At 36.2% G+C, this 21,971-nt stretch overlaps 1 protein-coding gene across 4 annotated transcripts in view; it reads right to left on the bottom strand.

Moving 5' to 3' along the window:
• LOC129743649 (uncharacterized) overlaps positions 1-21,971 on the bottom strand; it is a 1,005,706-nt gene that overhangs the window by 412,316 nt on the left and 571,419 nt on the right. For 3 of the 4 annotated variants that reach the window (XM_055735730.1, XM_055735733.1, XM_055735732.1), the window contains exon 4: positions 1,988-5,845. In XM_055735730.1, coding sequence (XP_055591705.1) covers positions 1,988-3,067 — 1,080 coding nt within the window. In that variant the 5' untranslated portion in view covers positions 3,068-5,845. The remainder of the gene's footprint in view (positions 1-1,987; positions 5,846-21,971) is intronic. The other variant, XM_055735734.1, reaches the window with a different exon arrangement.

Raw genomic sequence — 21,971 nt, 5'->3', positions numbered from 1 at the left:
GCAAAACCGTTGCCCCAATAGCAACACTACTGTGTGAGCAGGAGAAATCCCGAAACACACAACTGAAGTGCATTTTTTTCCTTCTCTTCCTACCACAGCAGGCAAACAAACAGCACGAAACGATATTGCTTCTTCTTCTTCTTCTTCCTTTTCTTATTGGGAAAGAACCAAGCCTACTGAGTTGCTTTAGCGCTAATCCCTTACACTTAATGTGATGATTTTTTTCTCTTGCTCTCACCCTGGCGAAGCGTTCTCCGCTCTTTGATTGGGTGTACGCCCGGCGTCTTAACAGAGCAGGACAAGTGTTTCAGCACGAAAAGTTCACTGAGTTGCATTTTTCAAGCCGCTCGGGGAGAAATGGACAACCATGCATGAAAACATCTAGGCGGTCTAATGCGACGAGGAGTACCAGAGAAACTAAGTAGTCCATCTCATCGAAGAACAATACGAAACATTTTCGTGCCTGCACGACGGTGTCTTGTCTGATCCAATCCCGGTAACTGCTGGAGTGAGACAAGGTATCTTATCACCACTACTATTTCTCATCGTAATGGATGAGATCTTGACTGGATCGATTGACTGTTGACAAAACCGAGGATTGCCGTGGAATCCTTCGACAATGGAGCAGCTTAACGACCTTGATCTGGCAAACGATTTTTGCTCGCTCAAAAACAACAAGACATGCAAAGCAAACTCGATGGCCTCACCGAAAGCTTCAAGGCAGCAGGTCTAAAAATCAATGTCGGAAATACCAAGTCGATAAACACAGAAAACACACAGGCAACAGGTTGAGAAAGTGGAGTGCTTCCAGTATCTTGGTAGCCAGATAACGCCTGATGATGGTACCAAGCAAGAAATCGAAACTCGAATCAGAAAAGCCCGATTTGCGTTTGCGAGTCTCCGAAACATTCTTTACGAACTAAAATCCAAATCTTCAACTCAAACGTCTATTGCTGTACGGGTGCGAAATTTTGTGCACATATGCAGTGCGAGATTTCATAAATTGCTGCTTTCGGAACATCAGCCGCCCTTGGTGGCCTGGCATTTGGATCTTAAACGTGGAGCTTCATCGCCGGTGTCATCATTCGGGAACGTAAGTGGAGATGGATTGGGCACACGCTGTGAAGAGATGAAAACGAAATTTTCAGAGAGCGGCTTGACTGGAATCCAGATGGGCATCGAAGAAGAGGCAGGCCCAGAAGCTCGTGGCGGCGTAGTCTAGCCGCTGAAATCCACACAGTTGACAAGAACCTTGGCTGAAAGCATGTGAAGACGCTCGTTCCGGATCGCCAGCAGCTGAAATCTTTTTTCAGCCCTATGCGTCGGTCAATCGATGCCGGACCCTTAGGTAGGTAAAATAGTATATTTTGTAAATGCTATATCTACTCGTTTTCAGAACTACCGGAAAACAAATGGATGAATCAAGAATCTAAGCATTTTTTATGACCATAATAAAACAGTTATAAAACTAGTTGCATATAAAATGCCATAATAAATCCATAAAAAACTTTCTAATGCTCGTTGGCCTCATCTGTGCTACTAGGGTGCTGTCATGCTGTCATTAAGATTCAATTTCTTAGAAAGGCTAATATGACTCTACATGGAATTAGAATGTACAGTATGATTTCAACGAGGTCCGTTAGACATGGATAACATTTTCATTGTATGAATTAAGCTATTTTGAAAAGTTCGGAAGTCCATTTTCAGGGTTTCAACAGCTTGACACAACTACATAGAACTTCTTATAGCGTAGTGCTGTCATCGAGTTTGTTTATTCGGCGAGTTTTGCATTGGTTTTGACCTGATAGCGCACCAACAATTTTGCCAGTGTTGTTGTTTCTTCCAGCAGTGGTAGGACAACACTGACCTAGATTAGTTCAAATACTCTATAGGTTTAAACTAGGGTCACGGCGTTTGATATGTATTCAGAAGTCTAATTTTGGCTTTGTCGGTATACACCTATAATATCCAGAACATTTCCACTTACCTCGGCATGGTCACAGGTACATACGCCCAGCTGCCGGTGCTCGGCATCGCAGCAGTAGTACTCGGTGTCCCACTTGCACACGTAGGTGGACCCGGCCACGTGCCCTTCCCCATTGGGCAACAGCGGCGTGTAGTAGGCGGTGGCGGGCGAGTGATGATCATCGTGGTGTTGATGGTTTATTGTCGTCGGTGTCGTTCCCGCGGCTGCAGTACAGGTGTAAAAGTGTTCTTCACAGGGATCTAGCTTGCGACCCCGATAGACACTGCACTTTCGTTCGAGGGCCCCGGGCGTCGGGGTCAAGGGATGTCCCTCATCGTCGGTGGCAGTTGTTGTCGTCGGGTGAAGGTGGAGTTGGAGCTTTCCGGGAGGAGTGGCCTGCGGTGTGGCCGGTGTAATTATGATCGGATCGTTGGTGGGAATTTGGAGATGGAGGGGTTGTGATAATGCGGTTTGGTTGCTACTACTGACGAGGGGGGTCTGCGACGGCGTCGGATGATGTTGATGGTCGCCGAAGCAGAGGGTTGGCGTTTGCGGGGGACTGGGGTCTTGTGCTTGAGAGACCAGTGGTAATGTTGCGGTAGCGGATTTGGTTAGCTGTTGACGTCTTACCAGTTTGTCGTACTCGCGGAATCCGGTCGGTTTGGGGAATTGGGGAGTGGTCGCGATGGTTCCGGCTCCACCTGGAGGTCCATGGAGGGCATAGCATGGTCCCGGATGTCCCGGATGGTGATGGTGATGTTGGTGATGATGATGATGGGACGAATGAGGTGGATGGGCACCGACGCCATGAGACGACGATGACTGTTCGCTGATCGGGAGCAGCGACTTATGGTGCTGGTCATAACCGGGGACAGTGGTATAGCCGGCGCTAAGCTTCCGGTGGTGTTGGTGTGGTGCCCGCAGGTAGGAAGCAGGTAGCTGGTGAAAATGTTTACTTTTGGTCGGTGTTGAGGCCGCTTTGGCAGCGAGCTTCTCACGGAGGATCTGCTGGTTGGTGGCCTTGTTCTGGGTGTTTTGTTTGGCCTGCTTTTTTCGAGCTTGGCGCGAGGCCAAGGAGGCTCCTCCGGCGGCTGCGTACATCTTGGATTGTGCGAATCGCGCTTATTTTTAGTTTTTTTTTTATCTAACGAACTGATTCGATGATATCTTGTGTCAGAGTCTTGCGATGATCGAAAGAGATTAAAATCGAGTTTGTGTATGTGAGAGAGAGAGTTGTCAGTTTGTTGCCGTTCTCTTTACCAGTACAATTGAGCTCAATCTTTTAGCGGTTTGCCTTCTTAGGTTAGAAGCAATACTTCGATCAATCTATTAGAAGCCACAGTGAACGTACGACAGTCAAGGTTTTTTTTCTTAGGGGGATGGTAGCGAGTCTAAGCTATTGATTTAAATATTGGTTTAACATTTTTCTTCGTTACCACCTAGACATAGCAGCTTGTAGATGTTTATCAAAAAGGGACAGGGACTTTTCAGAGGTGCAACTACTAGACTAGAGTTATCAAGAGGACCTTGTTTGTCTATGGTAATGATGTGGTTTGGTAGCTTTTTTAAAAACTAACTCTGAATTCGAGTGGGTTTGTTACGCGTTTCTGATAATGGTATATTTCTCATTTATAGTTTCAGTTAAGGGTCGATTTCTAACAATAATGACAGACAGTTAAAGCTCCCTAGAAATTAACACATTCAAGCGGTTTCCCGTAGTTCATCTAACATTAACGCAGCAACTTCCATATGCTTTGTATCTCTGTTGTTGTTTTTTCCCGCAGTTTGTTGGATGGTTTATAGCCTTTTTAAACGGTTGTATAAATGTTGTTACAAAATCGCTTTTGGTTTCAGTTGAAATTCATTTAATCTGTTTTCCTATCTGCAATATTGATTAGCTAGTTCGTTTTTTTCCTAAAATTTTCTGTTCCATGTGGTGTAAACAAATATAAAATCTGCAACGGCCTGCAACAGCCCACTTGCGATAACTGGATTTATTCATCTGTTCACATGAAACTTTGATTGTTGACTTAACCTACTAGACTTTAGAGGGCTTCACGTTAACAATTACACAACAATATTGTTCAACACTTTGTTTGTTCAGAGTTTGTTATCATTTTATCTTTGCTCGTAACAGTGAGGGCTAGCTTCTTGTATGCGTGATTTTGTGAGGGTTTATCATTTCTAGTGATATCGTTTGTGTCCTTGGGTAAGCGATTTTTTTCAAAAACAAATTCGAACTGCTTCCACAAGACTTAAAATATTTGATAAAACGTTCAAATTGTTTCGGTATCAAAAATATCAACCAATCGGTGATTGAAATGTTAACAAAATAACTCACCTTTGTGCATAAAAAACTTTCAATTCCTCTACGGTTTCCATTACCCAATTCAAAACTTCTAAGATTGTGTAGAAAAGTAAGAATTCCAAAAATATTCTCTAAAAATTACCCACTTATATCCTATTGATTCGAACTTAATTTCAGGACATGAGACTGCCTTTCCCGATTAAAGGAAATGAGTCTAGCTTCGATTGGTGCTATTGCTATTTATTATTCCTGTACCGATTGGAAAATCGATAATAAATCGTGTCAGTTTCCTATACCCCTTGCCGGCAAGCAAGCAAGAATATTCCTACCATAAATATTCTTCAAGTTCCGCTTCAAGAACACTAATCAAACTACTGCTCCAAAGCAACTGGTAGCCACTATTTATTTATTCATCGGTATTGTCTGATCACTGTATGTTTGTGGCCATGAGGCTCTCTCTTGGACGCTTTCCTTTGCCTATTTTCCCACTTTCTTTTGCGCCATTTTGCGGACGACGAATAATGAATAAATTTTTAATGCTCCTCGATAGTGGAAGGACATAAAAACTTACTATCAGCACAAGCAGTCAGTCATTTGGATTTTTCCCTATTGACGTCTGAGGCCTATTCTGGAAAACAGTACTTATTCCTTTCATTCGAGCTAGACCCAGCACAAAGAATACACAAGTAACACTTTGGGGAGGGCCAGGAATGAGTGGTTTCACACAAATAAAAATACAGACACACAAACACACGAATAAACACACACACACCTATAACAACTTTTATTACTGATCACAACGATTATTACCCGGGGACTGACGACAACTTACCAAGCGAGCCCAAACCACTAACTAGACTCTGTTCCTCCCTATTGGTTCAATAAAATTTCACAAATATATACCTAAATACTTTATTTCTGACCTACCTCACGCTTGTATAAATAACCAAACATTTGTCTGTTAGGAAAAAAAACTGATAACCATAACCATCAATTACCTTAAACCACGTAAGCGTATCTGTTTCTGAATCATTACTTATTTTACTATTTATTTATCCCTACGACTGCGAAGAATCCAAAGCTCATCCTAACCGATTGTGCCAATGATGAAATTCCTCACTTTTACCTATCCATTTAAAAAAAATCTACCGAACAAATCCCTTCGAATTTGGATTACATGTTCCAGGTCCCTCGCAGCTCAATTCCAGGATAATTCCGAAATACAATCTAGACGGACGAAGAAAAATGTCTTTAGCGTATTCATTTCCTCAAATGAGTCAGAAGAAAACCAGTTAAAAGTTGGAATAGGTCAGTTCACAGTATTCGTCCAACGTCGTTTGTCAGGGATAAGGATTGGGACCGGGGTATAGTCTGCTGGTGGCGTTAGGAATCATCTTCCGGTTTGTGCTTGTTCCGGATGGCACGCGTTTCCAGCGATCGGTTCTTTCGTGCTCTCTCTTTTTGTTGCTCTCGGTCTCTCTTTCTCGCTTTCTTGATTCACTTCTCAGTGCTTCTGGTTTGGACTGAACTGGGATGTCCGTCGTCTGTGGGCAGCTGGTGGTTTGCACAGGCTGGAATGAATGAGAGATAAAAATAAGAATGCATTAATATGATTTGTAATCTTCACAAAACAGAAAATAAGCATATCTCTCAACGTTTTTATTGCATTGAAAAACCGTTATTATTCATCCACCTTTTTTAACCTTTCTTTCAGAAAGGTATAGTTATCGGTCGATTTGGGAGATCATTAATTATGAGTCTTAGATATACCTTTATAGGTACCTATCGAATCAGCTCGACGAGTTCTGATGATGTCTGTGTATTTGTGTGAATTTTAGTAAACTTTGTTCTCGACGTTTTTGTGAACCTGAGCAGTACAATAAAAATGATTTTTATCTTGAAAAATTTGATTTTTTTTCTTCTTCAACCTATGAAAGAAAGAAAAAAAAATACAAAAAAATTTGAATTTTTTTTTCATAGTAAATATCAAAAATCATCACTCAAAAAAACCGTGGCCATTTAGCCACAACCAGCAATCACTAATCAAGATGATCGAAAACATGGCGCGATAAGCACTGGGTACGCTTTCACTCCGTGTAATTCCGCATAAGGAAAACAGAGGCCGCCTCCAATCGATTGACAAACATAAATGTCAGTCAAACAAAGATGTCTTAATTTAAATTTAACGAGTGAAGGAAAACCGGAACCAAAAATTAATTTTAGGCTCAAAACTCAAAATTAAAGTTCTTGAAAAGGGATTGCACCATGAGGTACAACCCCGAATTTTTTTTTTTTGTTTCGATTATAGTCGTTTTACCATCTTTATGGCATTCGCGACTTTATCAACGTTATTGAAAAACTTATCCGGTACAACTGTGTTCGATGTTTACTCTTGGGCTCGAACTCTCGGACATCGGCTCAGGAGACAACAGACTTGCCAACTGAGCTATATCACAAGCCCAAACCCGAAATTAAATGACTCAAGCCTAAGGACATCGCATATTTCTATAGTGATGGTAAGTCCAACGTTAGATTCTCAATCACAGCTTGCTCTGAGAAGGGGAAAACGACACGGGAACGCGAACGGTATATGCACACCATCTCATCTTCTCACGTACCGTTCGTGCTCAGGAAGCTTTTTCTAAGCACGAACGACAGGAGAGAATTTCGCCCGAATTTTCTCGGGCTAGTTTTTTTTGTTCCTTTTTCTCTTCCTCTTTCCAGATCTAACGTTGCGCGATGAAAACTTTTCGTTCGTATCGAAAAACCTGTGCAATTGTTGCGTTGTTTTTGTTGGGGTTGGTGTCTAGCAAAACAATGACTGCTTGGAAGTCAATCCGAACTTTCACTTGCTGAGACCCATGGGAAATAACAACCAAACAGTAGCGCCACCAAGCCCTCCATAGTAGAGTTTGAAGCATGGAAAAAATAGAACAATTTGACAAAATTGAAGAAGTTGACAAACTTGACATAATTCAATGATATGATTAAAATGACAAAACTGACAAAGTTGACAAAAAATTTACCAATATGGCGATGACAAAATCGACAAAACTCACTAAATTGACAAAATTGACAAAACTGACAAAATTGACAAGATAGATAAAACTGACAAGATTGACAAAATTGACAAAGTTGACAAAATTGACAAGATTGATTGAACTGGCAAAATTAAAAAATTGACCCAATTGACCAAATTCATAAAAATTGACAAGATTGACAAATCGACAGTATTGACCAACTTCACAAAATCGATGAAAATTGACAAAACTGAAAAAATTGGCCAATTTGAAAATGACATAATTGAGAAAATTCACTAAATTGACAAAAATGACAAAATTGACAAGGTTGACAAAATCATGAAAATTGACAAAGTTGACAAAATTGACAAAATCGAGAAAACTGACAAAATTGACTGAACTAACAATGTTGACAAAATTATGAAAATTGATAAAATTGACATTTTTGACAAAATAGAAAAAAAAATATTATAAAATTGAAAAATTTGACAAAATTGACGAAAGTGAAAAAAGTGTCAAAACAAACAAAAATGGCAAAATTGACAAAATTAAAAATATTGCGACCTCAAAATTTTCAACATTTTTAATCTTCAAAATTAATTTTGCTGATTTTTTACGTTTCGGTATCGTATTTTTCTCTAGTTTACATTAAGGGTGATACGGTCAAAATTTGGTCAATATCAACTTGACGTATTTCTTTCAATTTTATTTTGCATTTAAAAAACCTGAACATCCCTCATTTTGAAGATGTGTGTGTAGAATGTTGCTACTACTTTAAATTTTGGAATTCACTCTTCAGTTTTCAAAATGCCGTCCAAGGAAGAAAAGCAGCCTATCAAAATTTTGCTCGTGCATCGCGAAAATCCGAGCTACTCGCACGCAAAGCTTTCAAAATTCGTAAAAGTTGCCTAATCAACCGTTACAAAAGTAATTAAAGTGTTTGGGGAACGTTTGTCGACAGCCAGGAAGTCTGGATCGGGGGGAAATCGAAAACCGGAAACCGCTGAGACGACAAAGAGAGTTGCCGGTAATTTCAAGCGAAACCCTAACCTCTCTCTCTGAGATGCCGCAAATAAGCTGGGTGTATCGTCTACAACAGTGCATCGAGCCAAAAAACGAGTCGGAATTTCGACTTACAAGAAGGTAGTGACTCCAAATCGCGATGATAAACAAAAAAAGACGGCCAAAGCGCGATTCCGGAGGCTGTACACGACGATGCTGACGATGTTTGACTGCGTGGTAATGGACGACGAAACCTACGTCAAAGCCGACTACAAGCAGCTTCCGGGACAGGAGTTTTATACGGCAAAAGGAAGGGGAAAGGTAGCAGATATTTTCAAGCACATGAAACTGTCAAAGTTTGCGAAGAAATATCTGGGGCGGGATTATGGAACTCGAAACAATCGAGTTTCGTTCGATTCGACCAACTTTGGCATTACCGATCTCGATTCGAATGGAACGTTTCGAGATGATCTACTACCCGATTTACGCGAAATCTAATACGTCAAAATTTAGAACTCGAACGAGATTCGTAGTACTGATTCTAATTCGATTCGAGTTCAACTCGAAACGGGTAACTCGAATCGAATAGGATTCATAATTTCACCCCTGGTTTGGCAAGCCATCTGTACCTGTGGCTTGAAAGCAGCATTTTCATAGCTTCCGGGACTGTCAACCAAGAAATTTACGTGAAAGAGTGTTTGAATAAACGTCTGCTGCCTTTCCTGAAGGCCATGGAGTGGTACGCCGCCAATAACGTGCATTGTTGTGACTGTGAGAAGGTATACATCGGAATAAGCACCAATACACTCACAAAGAAGATGTATGGTCTTAAGTCTGCTATCAACCGGTATGAAAAAGTATTGGACACCGGAGTCACCAATACCGTTGAAATTAAGAAGATACTAGGAGATACTACAGCTATGACGGATCGTGTTATCAACACGCAACATCGCTTCGACCACAACAGAGCCAAAATCGTAGTTAGAGCGCAATACACATCAACATTGCGTGTATTGGAGATGTGTCATATCACCAACACACAACATACCGTGAACTACCGGACAGACACAGCTAGATTGAGTGCAACATATACAGGCATACTTCAATCCGTAAAACCCAAACAACCAACCATCAATAGCAATAGTATAAAAAATACCCAAAACCCACACATTACACCGATTCAAATCCCACTTAGCAACTCAGAAAGCTCAACCCCAAACAATACTCACACAATCCACATAACACAATATCCATAGTTCAAAATGTACGATAAAGTGCGACCATAGGAAATCGGATGAAAAATAATCTTTTCTTTCCGATTAAAATTGTAAGATGATTAAATTTTTAATAAGATTGAAAATGTAAAAAACAACAATACCCCCAACAGAGCTGCAAATACTGGACACCTAGCCGTTGGGAAAAAACGATATTGACAATAACAGCAGACAGTTAAGTGAATTTACACATTTTAGAATAGTCCACTAACAATGCTCAAAATTAATTATGCGCAAATAAACTTCCAGTTCCCTTGAAAAAGACCACAAAAAATAATCGAAACGTCGGGTATTTCGAATAAAAAGTTGTTTGATTGAAATCCAAGACCGTAAAAAGCCAAAAATTAAAATTTAACAATGTCTTAGTGTTTTAGTGTTTAGTGTCCAAGTAATGTTATTGTATTGTAGATCCCTCTTATTTTTTCTTAAGGGTGGCTCCTTTAACATTCAAACCATAAAGTTATGTTTAGACTCAGAACGATCTAGAAGCTCAGACGCCATGATAAGTAGTTCGCTTTAAATAAAGTTGAAATGTATTCAAAAGGAAGTAAATTAAAATAATATTTAATAATTTTAACCCACCTATTTTGTTCAATGAAAGAGGTAGCAAAGCACACCGAATCAGCTAGTATGAAATAAAAAACAGATTTGAACTAGGATGTCTAAGCAGCTTTTCATATGTTGTTTCATTATCAAACTGAAATTCAAGAATCCTAAACTAGATACAGAATCTAAAATAGAAATAGATATAAAGTTTTTTGTTTGAGAATATGAAACAAGAACCAAGGTTGTCAAAAAAAAAAATCGGTTTTGGTGAAAAAAAAAAAATTTTGACATTCAGTGATTTTACATAAAAGTTCTGTGATGGTTTTCTGTGAAGCTATTTCTCAAAGTTCCATTTAAATTCATGAAAAATTGGGTTTTCTTTCAATTTACTTAAATAAAATCATTTAATTTTACTCATCTTATCATGTTTTTAAAATCTAAACTAAGAAACTAGAAACACGTACAAAATTTATGAATTTTGTGAAATCTATTTACATTCCCAAAATTCTGTGTTCTGTGACACAGATATTGTGATAAAAATTTGCTCAAAATTCGTTAAATGACAGATATTTCTGTGATTTCTGCAACCTTGACCAACACCTTTGAAATGAGTTCAATGTCATTAAAAGTTTATTATTCAGAACTGAAGTTTTATAAACTAACAAGAAAACATTGAAAAACTGTAGCAGAACTCTGATCTTGGGATGGGTTTTCGAGGTTTGGGCATAAGTTTTGAGTCTAGTTTGTATCTCTTGAAACCCTTACTAAATCATCGAAATATCTAATTTCAATTTAAAATTTTGAGTGTAGAGTAGAATTCTTCGTTTGTTTTTTCTTGAACCCTGCAAGCAATTCCATTAAAAAAAATGCAGAGTAGCACGCATTGATAGTACTTTTTTTAAATTCAAAGTCAAATGAATCTTTTTTTATTCTTTGTTTTTTAATTAAGTTAAGTTGAGTTAAGTTAAGTAAGTAAGTGAGTTTTTTCACAAGCAAAATTGAGCCGAAGAGAGCCAAAAAATTTAATTTGGAAGATGTGACGAGAGGTGGTTTAAATTAAGGAGGGGAAGAAGAGTGATGCAACATAGAAAATCAAACAGTTTCAAGTTAATCAAGCTTATCAGTAAGATTAAAAAAAACTCAAGGCAAACCAAATGAAAATTTTGATAATTTTTCAAGCATGGCTTAAAAACATGTTGATAATACCTAACCAAGTTGAGGCAATATATGTAAACTATACTGCTGCAAGCTTTGTATGGAAATTTCAAATTATTATATTTTTCCAACTCCCATAACTTTTTTTTAGTGGTTTCAATTGCCAGAATAAGCAATGAAAATTTTGGAAGCGATCCATCCAGTCTTAAATTAGCGCAACTAATTTTAATTTTGTATGGAAAAACAAAATTTTGCATTCAAAAATCGCCGGACATATATTGAAAGTTCCAAAAAATATAACGTTGATAAAAAAATATTCCTTGATTCTGGCAATACAAATTCATATGAACAAACCTTCCACCCAGCTTGTATATGTATGTATATTAGGGTGGCCCAAAATTGTACTACGTCTGGGATTTTGGGTGCTAAGCCTCAAATGATAGCTAAGGGTATGAGAAACAAACTTTTGTAAGGCAGGGATTCCGAAAAAATGATGTTTAGAGGTCGCACTGGTTCGATTTATGGAAAAATTCCATTTTTTCGAAAATTTTGTCCTAATAACATTTTCAGATCTTGAAAAAGTATCAAACATGTGTCTCTAATATTTTTTAAATTTTCTTTATAACGTAAATTTTAAACCAAAAATTTATTGGGGCTGTTTGGGCTCTCAATTTGCACTTATGATTTTTTAAACTAAGCAACACTATGAATTTTGTTGAAAAAAAAATTTAAATTAACAAGACAAGTGTATTTTGGATTAAGATTTTTATTCAACATCGAATTCAAAAGATGTGCGACGTTCTGATGTGCAACCTTGCAGAAGAAAGTGTATAGCTATGACTTGTCATTTCAAAGTAATTCAAGTTTCACTGTGGAAAAAAGTCACGATTTTCAAATTTTTGCTAAGAATTACTTTATATTACGCTGTGGATGAGTTTCGAGCAATCCAAAGTTCTGATATCAAACTTTTTCATTCTTTCATCGATCCTTGAATCAGCCTTAAGAAGCATGACTAGTTCCTTGATTTTAATTTTAAATTTATTTAGTGGTTGTAGCCATAAAACATTCCTCAAACCGTCACCGAATTATGGGTAACACGACCTTCAATCAATAAAAAATGTAGAAACTTGGAATGGTTCTTTCTGGTGATATAAGGATCGATAAAAGGATGAAAAAATCTGATATCAGGAGTTTATTTGGTTCTTATATTGCTCGAAACTCGTCCACAGCATAATATAAAGCAATTCTTAGCAAAAATTTGAAAATTGTGACTTTTTTCCACAGTGAAACTTGAATTACTTTGAAATGACAAGTCATAGCTATACTCTTTCTTCTGCAAAGTTGCACATCATAACGTCACGCATATTTTGAATTCGATGTTGATTAAAAATCTTAATTCAAAGTACACAGTTTTGTTAATTAAAATTATTTTTTTTTTTACAAAAATTCATAGTATTGCGTAATTTAAAAAATCATACACACAAATTGAGAGTCCAAAACAGTCCCAATAAATTTTTGGTTTAAAATTTACATTATAAAAAAAATTTAAAAAAATATTAGAGACACATGTTTGAAACTTTTTCAAGATCTGAAAATGTTATTAGATCAGAATGTCGAAAAAATTGCCTTTTCCAAAAATCGAACCAGTGCGACCTCTAAACATCATTTTTCTGAGTCGCCGCCATATAAAATATTGTTTTTTACACATTAAGCTATCATTTCAGGCTTGAGCCATCAAAATTCCATACATAGTAAAATTTTGGGCCACCCTAATGTATATGTACATTAAATTTTTTCCTTAATTTTCCGTTTTTGATTGCTTGTTTGAAAGCTGTGTAACCATAGGATGGGAATCAAAAATTTCAAAAAATTGCTTTGTATAGCCAGAAAATTTATTGATTTAATTAACCTTTGCAAAAATTTCATGAAATTATCAAATGCTCTAGCAAGCAAATTCAGCCTTTTTTGAATATTTTTCAATGGATTCAGATTTTTTATATTGAGAAAGTTATAATTTTTTTATAAAATGCTTAGCAGATGTAAGCAAAAAATTAATCTTAAGAATAGGCAAAACCACATATTGAACATCAACTTCATTTCAAGCATATTTGAATTTTCTGAATGATTAAATGTACAAAAATTTCTTGCTCCATAAAAATTTCCACACAAACCAACCAAATCATCTTAAATTTTACACTGATGCTTGGTAATCCAAAAGGCATTCATACAGTAGAAGGTTTAAACAATGAATATATAAGTGTTTTTAAAATTCAAAAAATTAATATTCATAAATAATTTCAAAGCTCCTGAGTCCTTAAGAGAAAAAAATGATGAATTGTATGATGAAATCAATAAAATATCTTAACAATTGTTCCTTTTTCTGTTTATTTTATATACTTGATTTTCGTCAATAACTTCCTTTAAAATAGGATGATAATCGCTAATTCCTTTTTTTTTTCAAAGTACCTTAAGGTTAAGATTCAACTGACTCATAATTCGAATTTTCGACTGTCCAAATTTCTGATAAAGAAATTCCAAATATAAATTCCGAAGTTCTTCGGTGGCGTTAGCTCACAGACTATAAAACACGTGTTGAGTCAACACTTGACACATACAGTATGCTCCAGTTTGGCCGTCATTCAGGAACCAACTGTGCCGAGATGACCACTTGTAGGTACGCTCAATATGTTTATTCTTGTATCTTTTTTTGCGTATGCTGACCACGAAGATCCATTATATGGGGAAGCAACACCCCAAAAGTTAACAAACTGCCTCGGCCCTGTATGGTGGATAAACGAAGGGCGAGCCAATTTATCAAATTCCCTCTCCAGAAGCAACAACAGCAGCAGATTGTGGTTGTCCACAATTTTCTGCAATGGCTGCACGTTTACCCAAAGCACACAGGGAGGAGGTCGGTTTGGGTCAAGCTTTGGCAATTTTTGGACAGAAGGAGAAAAGATTGAGAGAGTAGAAATGAATGAAAAAAAAACCACCCCGAGGTTAACTGTTGCGTCCTGGCCTTCTTCGCACCAATTTTAGTTGGCTCTCTTGTACTTTCTTTGCTACCGACAAAAGTCAATTCTTGGTGTGTGTTTCGAGGACCACCCAAATTGCTTCCAAATGACTGTGTATTTCCATCTGATTGTGCCACTGTACAGTGATGATTATGCAAAAAAGGCAAATTTTTATTGCGTACAATTCCTTGGTTAGTTTTGGTTGATTTGCATATGCTTTATAGAGACAGTTGTTGCTTTCGGACAGTTTTATGGTTAATTTTATGTTATTGTTTTTTTTGAACAATTACCCAAAAAAGCACAAAAAATTAATTTAAAGAAATACATAAAACAGAGAATGTAGTTTCAAGCTCTTGCCATCTGAAAATGAAAACAAGGTGATGCTCACCTTTCTTTCTGCAAAAATTGTCGATGAATATTTCAGACACTCGAATATTGATACTTAAACTGTTTTTATACATTCAAATGTAACCCGTCATTAATTTTTCATATCATTCTGCATAAGTACTGACATAACCCGTTTCTTTCCATTTCCCAAAAGGTTGAAGGTAGTAATCTTTTAGTACTATTTCCAAGATTCGTTCACCTGAAACCTCAGCAGAGTGGCTCCAGAGAGCAAAAGGGATCGCACGTAACATTGAGCCACTCCATATTGGAACACTTTCATTTTTGACCATCAATAAACGATGAATCCCCCGGTCGATTCCAATGGCTATTTTGGTCTCCGATAGTATCACTTTTTTTTGTCAAGCCTTATCCCACCAAAGGAGAAGATTCACAAAACTAACCCAACTGTAGTAGAAATATCTCCCCCAAAAAACTGTCTCCCCTCACTCGTTTTGGGATGCTGTAAAATATTCAACCGAATTGCTCTCGACATGGCCGAGGCCACTCTCGGAAACTATTTCGCATTTTATAGTGACCAAGGAGGGGAATATAAGAATCTCGTCTTGTGTGCGGTGGTGAAAGATTCAGAATGTTCTTGGGGCTTCTTGGGAATATCTAGAGGATCTCCAGCTTTTCAATTTCGACCGGCTGAAGGTCGAGTGCTGGAGTCTTGTACCGCTTGAAGGCATTTTGAAGAATTGCGAATAAAAAATTGAATCATTGAACATTGGTCTATAAAAAAAGGAATATTTCTCATAATAAACAGGGAATTATTTGTTTTTTTTTATTGTTTTCATGAATTATCATAAAATTTCTATCATTCGCTTCTCAGTAAGTATATCGATTAAATGAATGGTTTTGAAGATACATTTATCAATAACTGTCCCATTTTTAAATGAGCTAAGCTTTACTTGACCATTCTTCTGCAACCTGGGTCTTGACTCTGATCTTATCGTAAATCTGCTCTCAAATTGTGATCATTGATCGAGATCTCGGTTTCGGGTCTTGTTTGGATCCCGGCTTATTGATCCTGATCCTGATATTGGATTCAGACTACTTGTTCCTGATCCTGATAATGGATCTTGGTCATAGATGTTGGCCTTGGATTTCATTCCAATTCAGAGTTTTCCGGACACTGATATACGATTTTTGATGAACCTGAATCGGCATACAGATCCTGAATTCTGCTTCCGGATCATAATCTTTGGCCTGGTGCCTTATTATGATGTGTCTGAATTCTCATCCTTAATCTGGAACCTTTATCTGGGATTGCTGACTTATATCTCGGATTTTTATCTATGTATTTAAAAAGCAATTGCTGTGGGTTTGCTTGTTTGTCCTTTATAGGCTCAGACGTATTGAGAGCTATGGAGCTGAAATTCGGCGTTAGTGCTTGTGATGAAAAATGTTTTTAGATTTTCGAATGACCCCTTTTGAAGGGGTTCGTCCATACAGCTTAAAAACTGTTTTAGCAATATTTCCGTTATTATTTATTGGATTTAGATGAAAATTTGCATATGTCAGTATTTTTGGGCGGGCAACCGATATCAGGTATCAAATTTTTTAGTCATGGGTCCGCAAAAGGGGTCGTCTTTAATAACTATTCAATGTCAGGCGGGCAATTTATTTCGATAATCAAATTTTGGATCAGAGGTCGACCCATATGACCTGTATGCTGTTTTTATGATATTGACGTTATCGTGCATTTGATTGAGTCGTAAATTTGTAAATTTTAAATTTTCACAAAGAAGTTTTAGGGATATTGGGTAGGCGTTGAAAAAAGGGGTGGCCTATTTCAACCCGTCACTGTTATTACGATTTTGTCGTGTTTATGCATCAGATAGTAATAAAATTTTGTTATGGGAGTTTTGAGAATTGAGCGATTGATTGTATGTGTCCTATTTCGAAAAAAGTGGACGTCCATAAATTGTTCACAGTTTTAATATTTTAATAATATTACAGTTGCAATATTGTCGTAATTATGTATAGGATTGACATGAAAATTTGCACAGAGGAGTTATAGAGACGAACAATCTATTTCGATTATTAAATTTTCAATGAACCGGCCAATGAAGGTCCGGACCGGAACCCTCCCAAATTTTGTATGAAATATCCGGGCAATCTGGCAAGTTTAATCCATATTATCTCTTCACTATATTTATGCTATTGAAGCTGTTATACTTTAGTTTGAGTTGAACATTAGTACATGGAAGTTTTAAAAGACGGATGGGCAAATGATTCCAGGTATTAAGTTTTGGGTCAGGGATCGGAAAAAAGTGCCGTCCATCTTAATTGTACTTTTTACTCAAATTTTGTCGTGAATTTGCATAAGAATGAAATGAACTTGCGACTTTAGAAAAAAAGCATGTGAAATTTTGAACAATTTAAGGTGATTTTCATTAGAATGGGTTCAGAAGCATATTTGACAAAAGAATTTGATTGATTATGCAGAATGACCCCTATCGCTCTTTGAAATTATTCTCCACTTTTTTAAAGGTGGGGAGGTGGGCATTCACAGTCTTATGTATGGAAATGAAAGCAATTTTTCTTGCGAAACCATCACGAATAAACTGGTGTTCAGAATGCCGTGAAATTTGGTACCGGAGAATTTCTCCTCAAATGATTTGTGTGAGAATTTGAAAACCTTCTCATTTTGGGGAAAGTATAAATTTCAAATTTTTTAAGATGGTTATAATAAAAATTTATTCACAGCATATTTTGACATTGAAACTCTTCCCATTCTTAAAACGAGTGTTCCAAACAAAATTAGTGTAGAAAAAAATGCAAATTACATGATATTTAAAAAAGTTTATCTGCAGGCAAGTTTCGCCATGAAAATATTATTTGAAGTAACAAGTAACTTTGTCAACTTTAAAAATGGAATGTTTCAATACTCAATCAACATAAAACACAATGCAGTTCAATCTTGTTTAAGCAATTTTCATAAAAAAAGATTCACAATCAAGTTTTTAATAAAAAAAAGACGATTTTTTGTAGGGGAGGGTGGGGTATCGTGGGCCATGGGGAAACGTGGGCCACTTTTAATATCTCAGATGTGTGTTGAGATAAAAATCTCAAACCAACTGTCATCATCGTCGCCTTGCGTGAGCGTATATTCCTATATGTTGTTGACTGAAATACGCATCATATACATCTTTTATTTATCAAGCTAAAAAAAGTTATAGAAATTTACTTACATAATAAAAAAAACACCAACTAATTTCATCGATGGGGAACCTAAATTGCATAACAAAAATATGCTCATACGCTTATGATCTTAGTTTTGTCATGATCTTTCACGTGGAAAAGGAATTTTTGATGAAACATCAATAAGTCACTCAAACGCTACCAATTTGCAAATCATAGCTTGTGGGGAATCGTGGGCCACACATCTTGAATCACCTATATTTTTATGTTTTTAAACACATACAGAACTTAAAATACGTTTTACCTATCTGCAAAGTTTTCTTATGCCAAATGAAGAGTTATGAAAAATATTTTGTCCATCCTGTATAAGAAATTTTGCCAAAACGATCGGGAGCCAGGTTTTGGAATCTATGCGATCATACACAGCTCTCTTTTTTATTTCATCATCTGAAATTGCTTTTAAATAACGAAATGAATAAGGAAATCACAGTTTTGGGTCAACTCATAAACTTTGCATGTCATTTGGTCAATTTGGATTTGGTGGCCCACGATTCCCCACCATTTTTCAAAATCCCAAAAATATTGCTTTTTTTCAAACACTCAGAATGTGGGGAAAATAACTTTTTAAAAAAATTAAAAAATACCTTATGATACCTTGAAAATGTAGAAAACCATACCATTTTTTATTTTCATTTTATCTTTTGTACTTAAAAAGTTATGGAACGACGAAAAAAAGTGGCCCATGATTCTCCACTCTCCCATACTAAATTAAAAAACAATGATATTTTGGTACAATTGGTCAAGTAATTGTATTCTTCCACTTTCAAATATAAAATTTTGATTTCTAATTGATTTTATTAGCTAAAAACAGAAATTCAAATGACGTAAGTTTTGGTATTCAGTTGTTTGGCGTATGGTGGGGAATGGATTTTTTTGTGATGGTCCCTTAGGCCCATTCGGGTCCTTCCTCCACCCCATATGCTACGGATCGTAAAGTATTTGAAAGTTCCTTCTTAGCCTTCTTAGGTCTTCTTAAGTCAAATACAAAATCAGCGAAAAAAAAAAGTTCGTCAAAAATTTTGTTTTGTTTTTTTTTTTAATTACCGCACAATCAGGGTTTTGCACAACATGATTAAAAAATTTATTAAAAAATCACCCTTTTCATCCTACAAAGTTTACGAAAATTCGCCTCAACTGAAGCATTTTTGAGGAATTTGGAGTCTCATATAAAATGAATCAAAATTCGAAACGTCTGAAAAAAATTTTAAGTAAATTCCATTGAATCGGGAATCCAAACAAGTTGTACCTAATGAAATGACATAAATTGAACAATTTTTTAGCATATTTTTTAAATTACAATTAGTACACAAACGAACTTTCACTGCAATAGACTTAAAACGAGATGAGGAGTATACAAAAGCTGTATGAAAAAAGGACACTATTGAAATAATGGAGTAATGGACATAACATATTTGCAGCATACCGATTTAATGTTTTGAATGAATAACTTTTTCTCATCCAAAACGAGATGATCGCATAGAAACTCAATGTAATAAAGACACTAATCGCTGTTTATTTGAAGGGAAGATTTTTCAAAACAGTGAAATTGTGTTCAAAACCAGTAAAAGTATCTGGAATAATTAATAAACTATGTTCATGAAATTTGGAAAAAACAAGATCCGTTACCGTTTTGATAGATGATTTATAACACTGAAGGGCTTATTTTTATTAAGAGGAAAAATGAGTGTTTTTTGGTTTCAGTAATAGTAGTTTCACCATATTTATGGCATTCGAGTGCTTCTTTTTTATAAGCTAAATTTGAAATGACAAATTTGAATCAATTTTAAAGTGATTTTTAATCAAATTCGGTTTAGTCATGGTTATGGCATTACTAGATAATCTACCGTCATGATCAAAAATAACCCAGTTTTATTCAAAAACGCGAGAAAAATTCAATGTTAAAACGACAAAACTTAAAACAGATTGAAAAATTTTCTAAAATATTTGGCATAGCAATGATAAATGAAATTGAGTAAATTCTAGTGGTTTTTTAAACGAAGTTGTAAGAGTGAAATTTGCTAAAAGCACTATAAATTGCAAATAATTTTCAAAAGATTATAAAAAAATATGAAACACAAACATTCGTTTACATAGCAAGATGTAAAGATGATTCATTGAATTGGAATACTTTTCATGCTTTTAAAAGGAGGAACTTATAAACAAAACATATTTTGAACAGCTCGAACATTTTCAAAGCAATTTTATTCAAATTTTTAACACCTTCAAGAACGACTTAGATCAATAATGTTCAAGCACTTTTCAAGAAATTTTGTTTAAATGAAATTTTTGCCACAAATAGATTTTTCTTAACGAACGCACACATATAAGATTTTAATGAAATTTCATGTCTTTTTAGAAAGATCCAAATTCTACTATACAGTAAAGCGATATAATGGCTTGCATCTTACAAATGCTAAAAAACCAGCAACGTACAGAAAGAGTACTATGTATGCCGTGCCCGAGAATCGATCCCATGACCTCTGGCTTAGAAGACAAAAACGATATGCTCTTAGCCACGATGGGTGGCTTTAAATCCCATCTCAGATTCTGATCAAGACATGAGCTCGTTTCCTGATCCTGGATTCTAATTCTCAACTATGTTTTCGGAGGCTAGTCTTGGACCCTTATCCCGATCAAAAGTGAAACTTGTTGGAACAGTTTTGTTGGATTTGGAACTCTTCCTTATTTTTTTTTTGTTTACTGTTTTTATATGTCTTGCTGATTTTTTTTGGATTCATTTTTTATTTTTTTTATTCTTATTAGTATAGGAAAAATACTTTTTGTGTACTTACAAAAAATAATAGTTCTGAAATATGGACAAAAATTCCAATGGGCACAGAGTATTCAGTCCCAATCCATTTCTATCGAGATAAAGGCTCTCTAAAAATTTCGAGGTATTTGATGTTTCAATACTATAATTTTTCATGAAAATTTGAGAATGTTAGAAGAGTAGATGCTAATGAACGAGAATGACGCGCCAATCATTTGGCCGCTTTTCAACTTGGCAAACAAAAATGTGTAAAAAACCAACCCTGCTTCGACAAATACTCCATGATAGTATGATGCTGTGTTAGTGATTTTCTTCTACGTAATCAGTCGGAAATCGTCCTGTAGATGGGCAACATCGAGCCGGCAACCGGTCGACAAAAAGATAATTTTAGTTCCCTTTTTTCGTTTGTAATAACGTTAAGTGTCGTGTCATGTAATAGGTCGTGTGTTATTGGTGTAGTTAAAAGTTCTTACGCTGGCACAACCCACTAAAATGAGTGAGAAGATGTCCCTCAACTAGTTTACTTTTTTTAAATGTTAAGGCAAGAACAATTATTAAATTCTTTTTTTTTGTCAACCAAACCACCGCCCCCCCCCCCCCTCCCTACGATTTTTCAAAAATGCCAAAGGGGTAAAATTAACAAAATTCGAGGATTCTATAAAAAAAAAATTATTCTTCGAATGTTCAACTATTTAAAAAAGCGAAAGTAAAATTGTTGAAGATAAGAATCGTTTTACCTCTGGTATCCATGGATTTTCTAACTTTTCAACGGTTTACAGATTTTCTGCACGGTAGATTGAATGGAAGTTTGTTACATGAAAGATTGTGTCCAGTTTGTTCCAACTTATTAAGAAATTGCATTATGATTTTTCTCTCCCCCCCCCCATCCCCTTGTGATGTTCCAACTCCAAGTGTCTAAGGAAGAGTTTCAAATTTGTTCTGCCTAATTTCAATGAATGCATTTGGTTTAGGTAAGTAACCCACTGTTGGTTATTCTTTTCTCCTAAATATAAAAATTCATTTCATGTACGTTAGCATCGCGTCATGACAAAATCCTGAGTGATAAAGTTATAGCCGTCCAATCCATGCATAGCTACCCATGTTTGGTCCCGTATCATTTTATTTGCCCCATTGACGGATTTTTTTCGCTTCTGCTGCCATCCAAACACGAAACAGAATTTATATGCGAAAAGTGTAAGCCAATCCAGAGAAATATCGGAATTTATTGCCCTCGGAAAAATTTCGTCAAGGCATAGTTATGGGGCCGACATCAGCCCAAAGACATCATCCATCCGTATAAACGCAGACGTGCTGTCTGGCGG

The sequence above is a fragment of the Uranotaenia lowii genome, chromosome 2 (genome assembly GCF_029784155.1).
Source record: "Uranotaenia lowii strain MFRU-FL chromosome 2, ASM2978415v1, whole genome shotgun sequence".
Classification (NCBI taxonomy): Eukaryota; Metazoa; Arthropoda; class Insecta; order Diptera; family Culicidae; genus Uranotaenia; species Uranotaenia lowii.
Note: the sequence above shows the minus strand (reverse complement) of the source record. Positions and strands in the feature narration are given on the sequence as shown.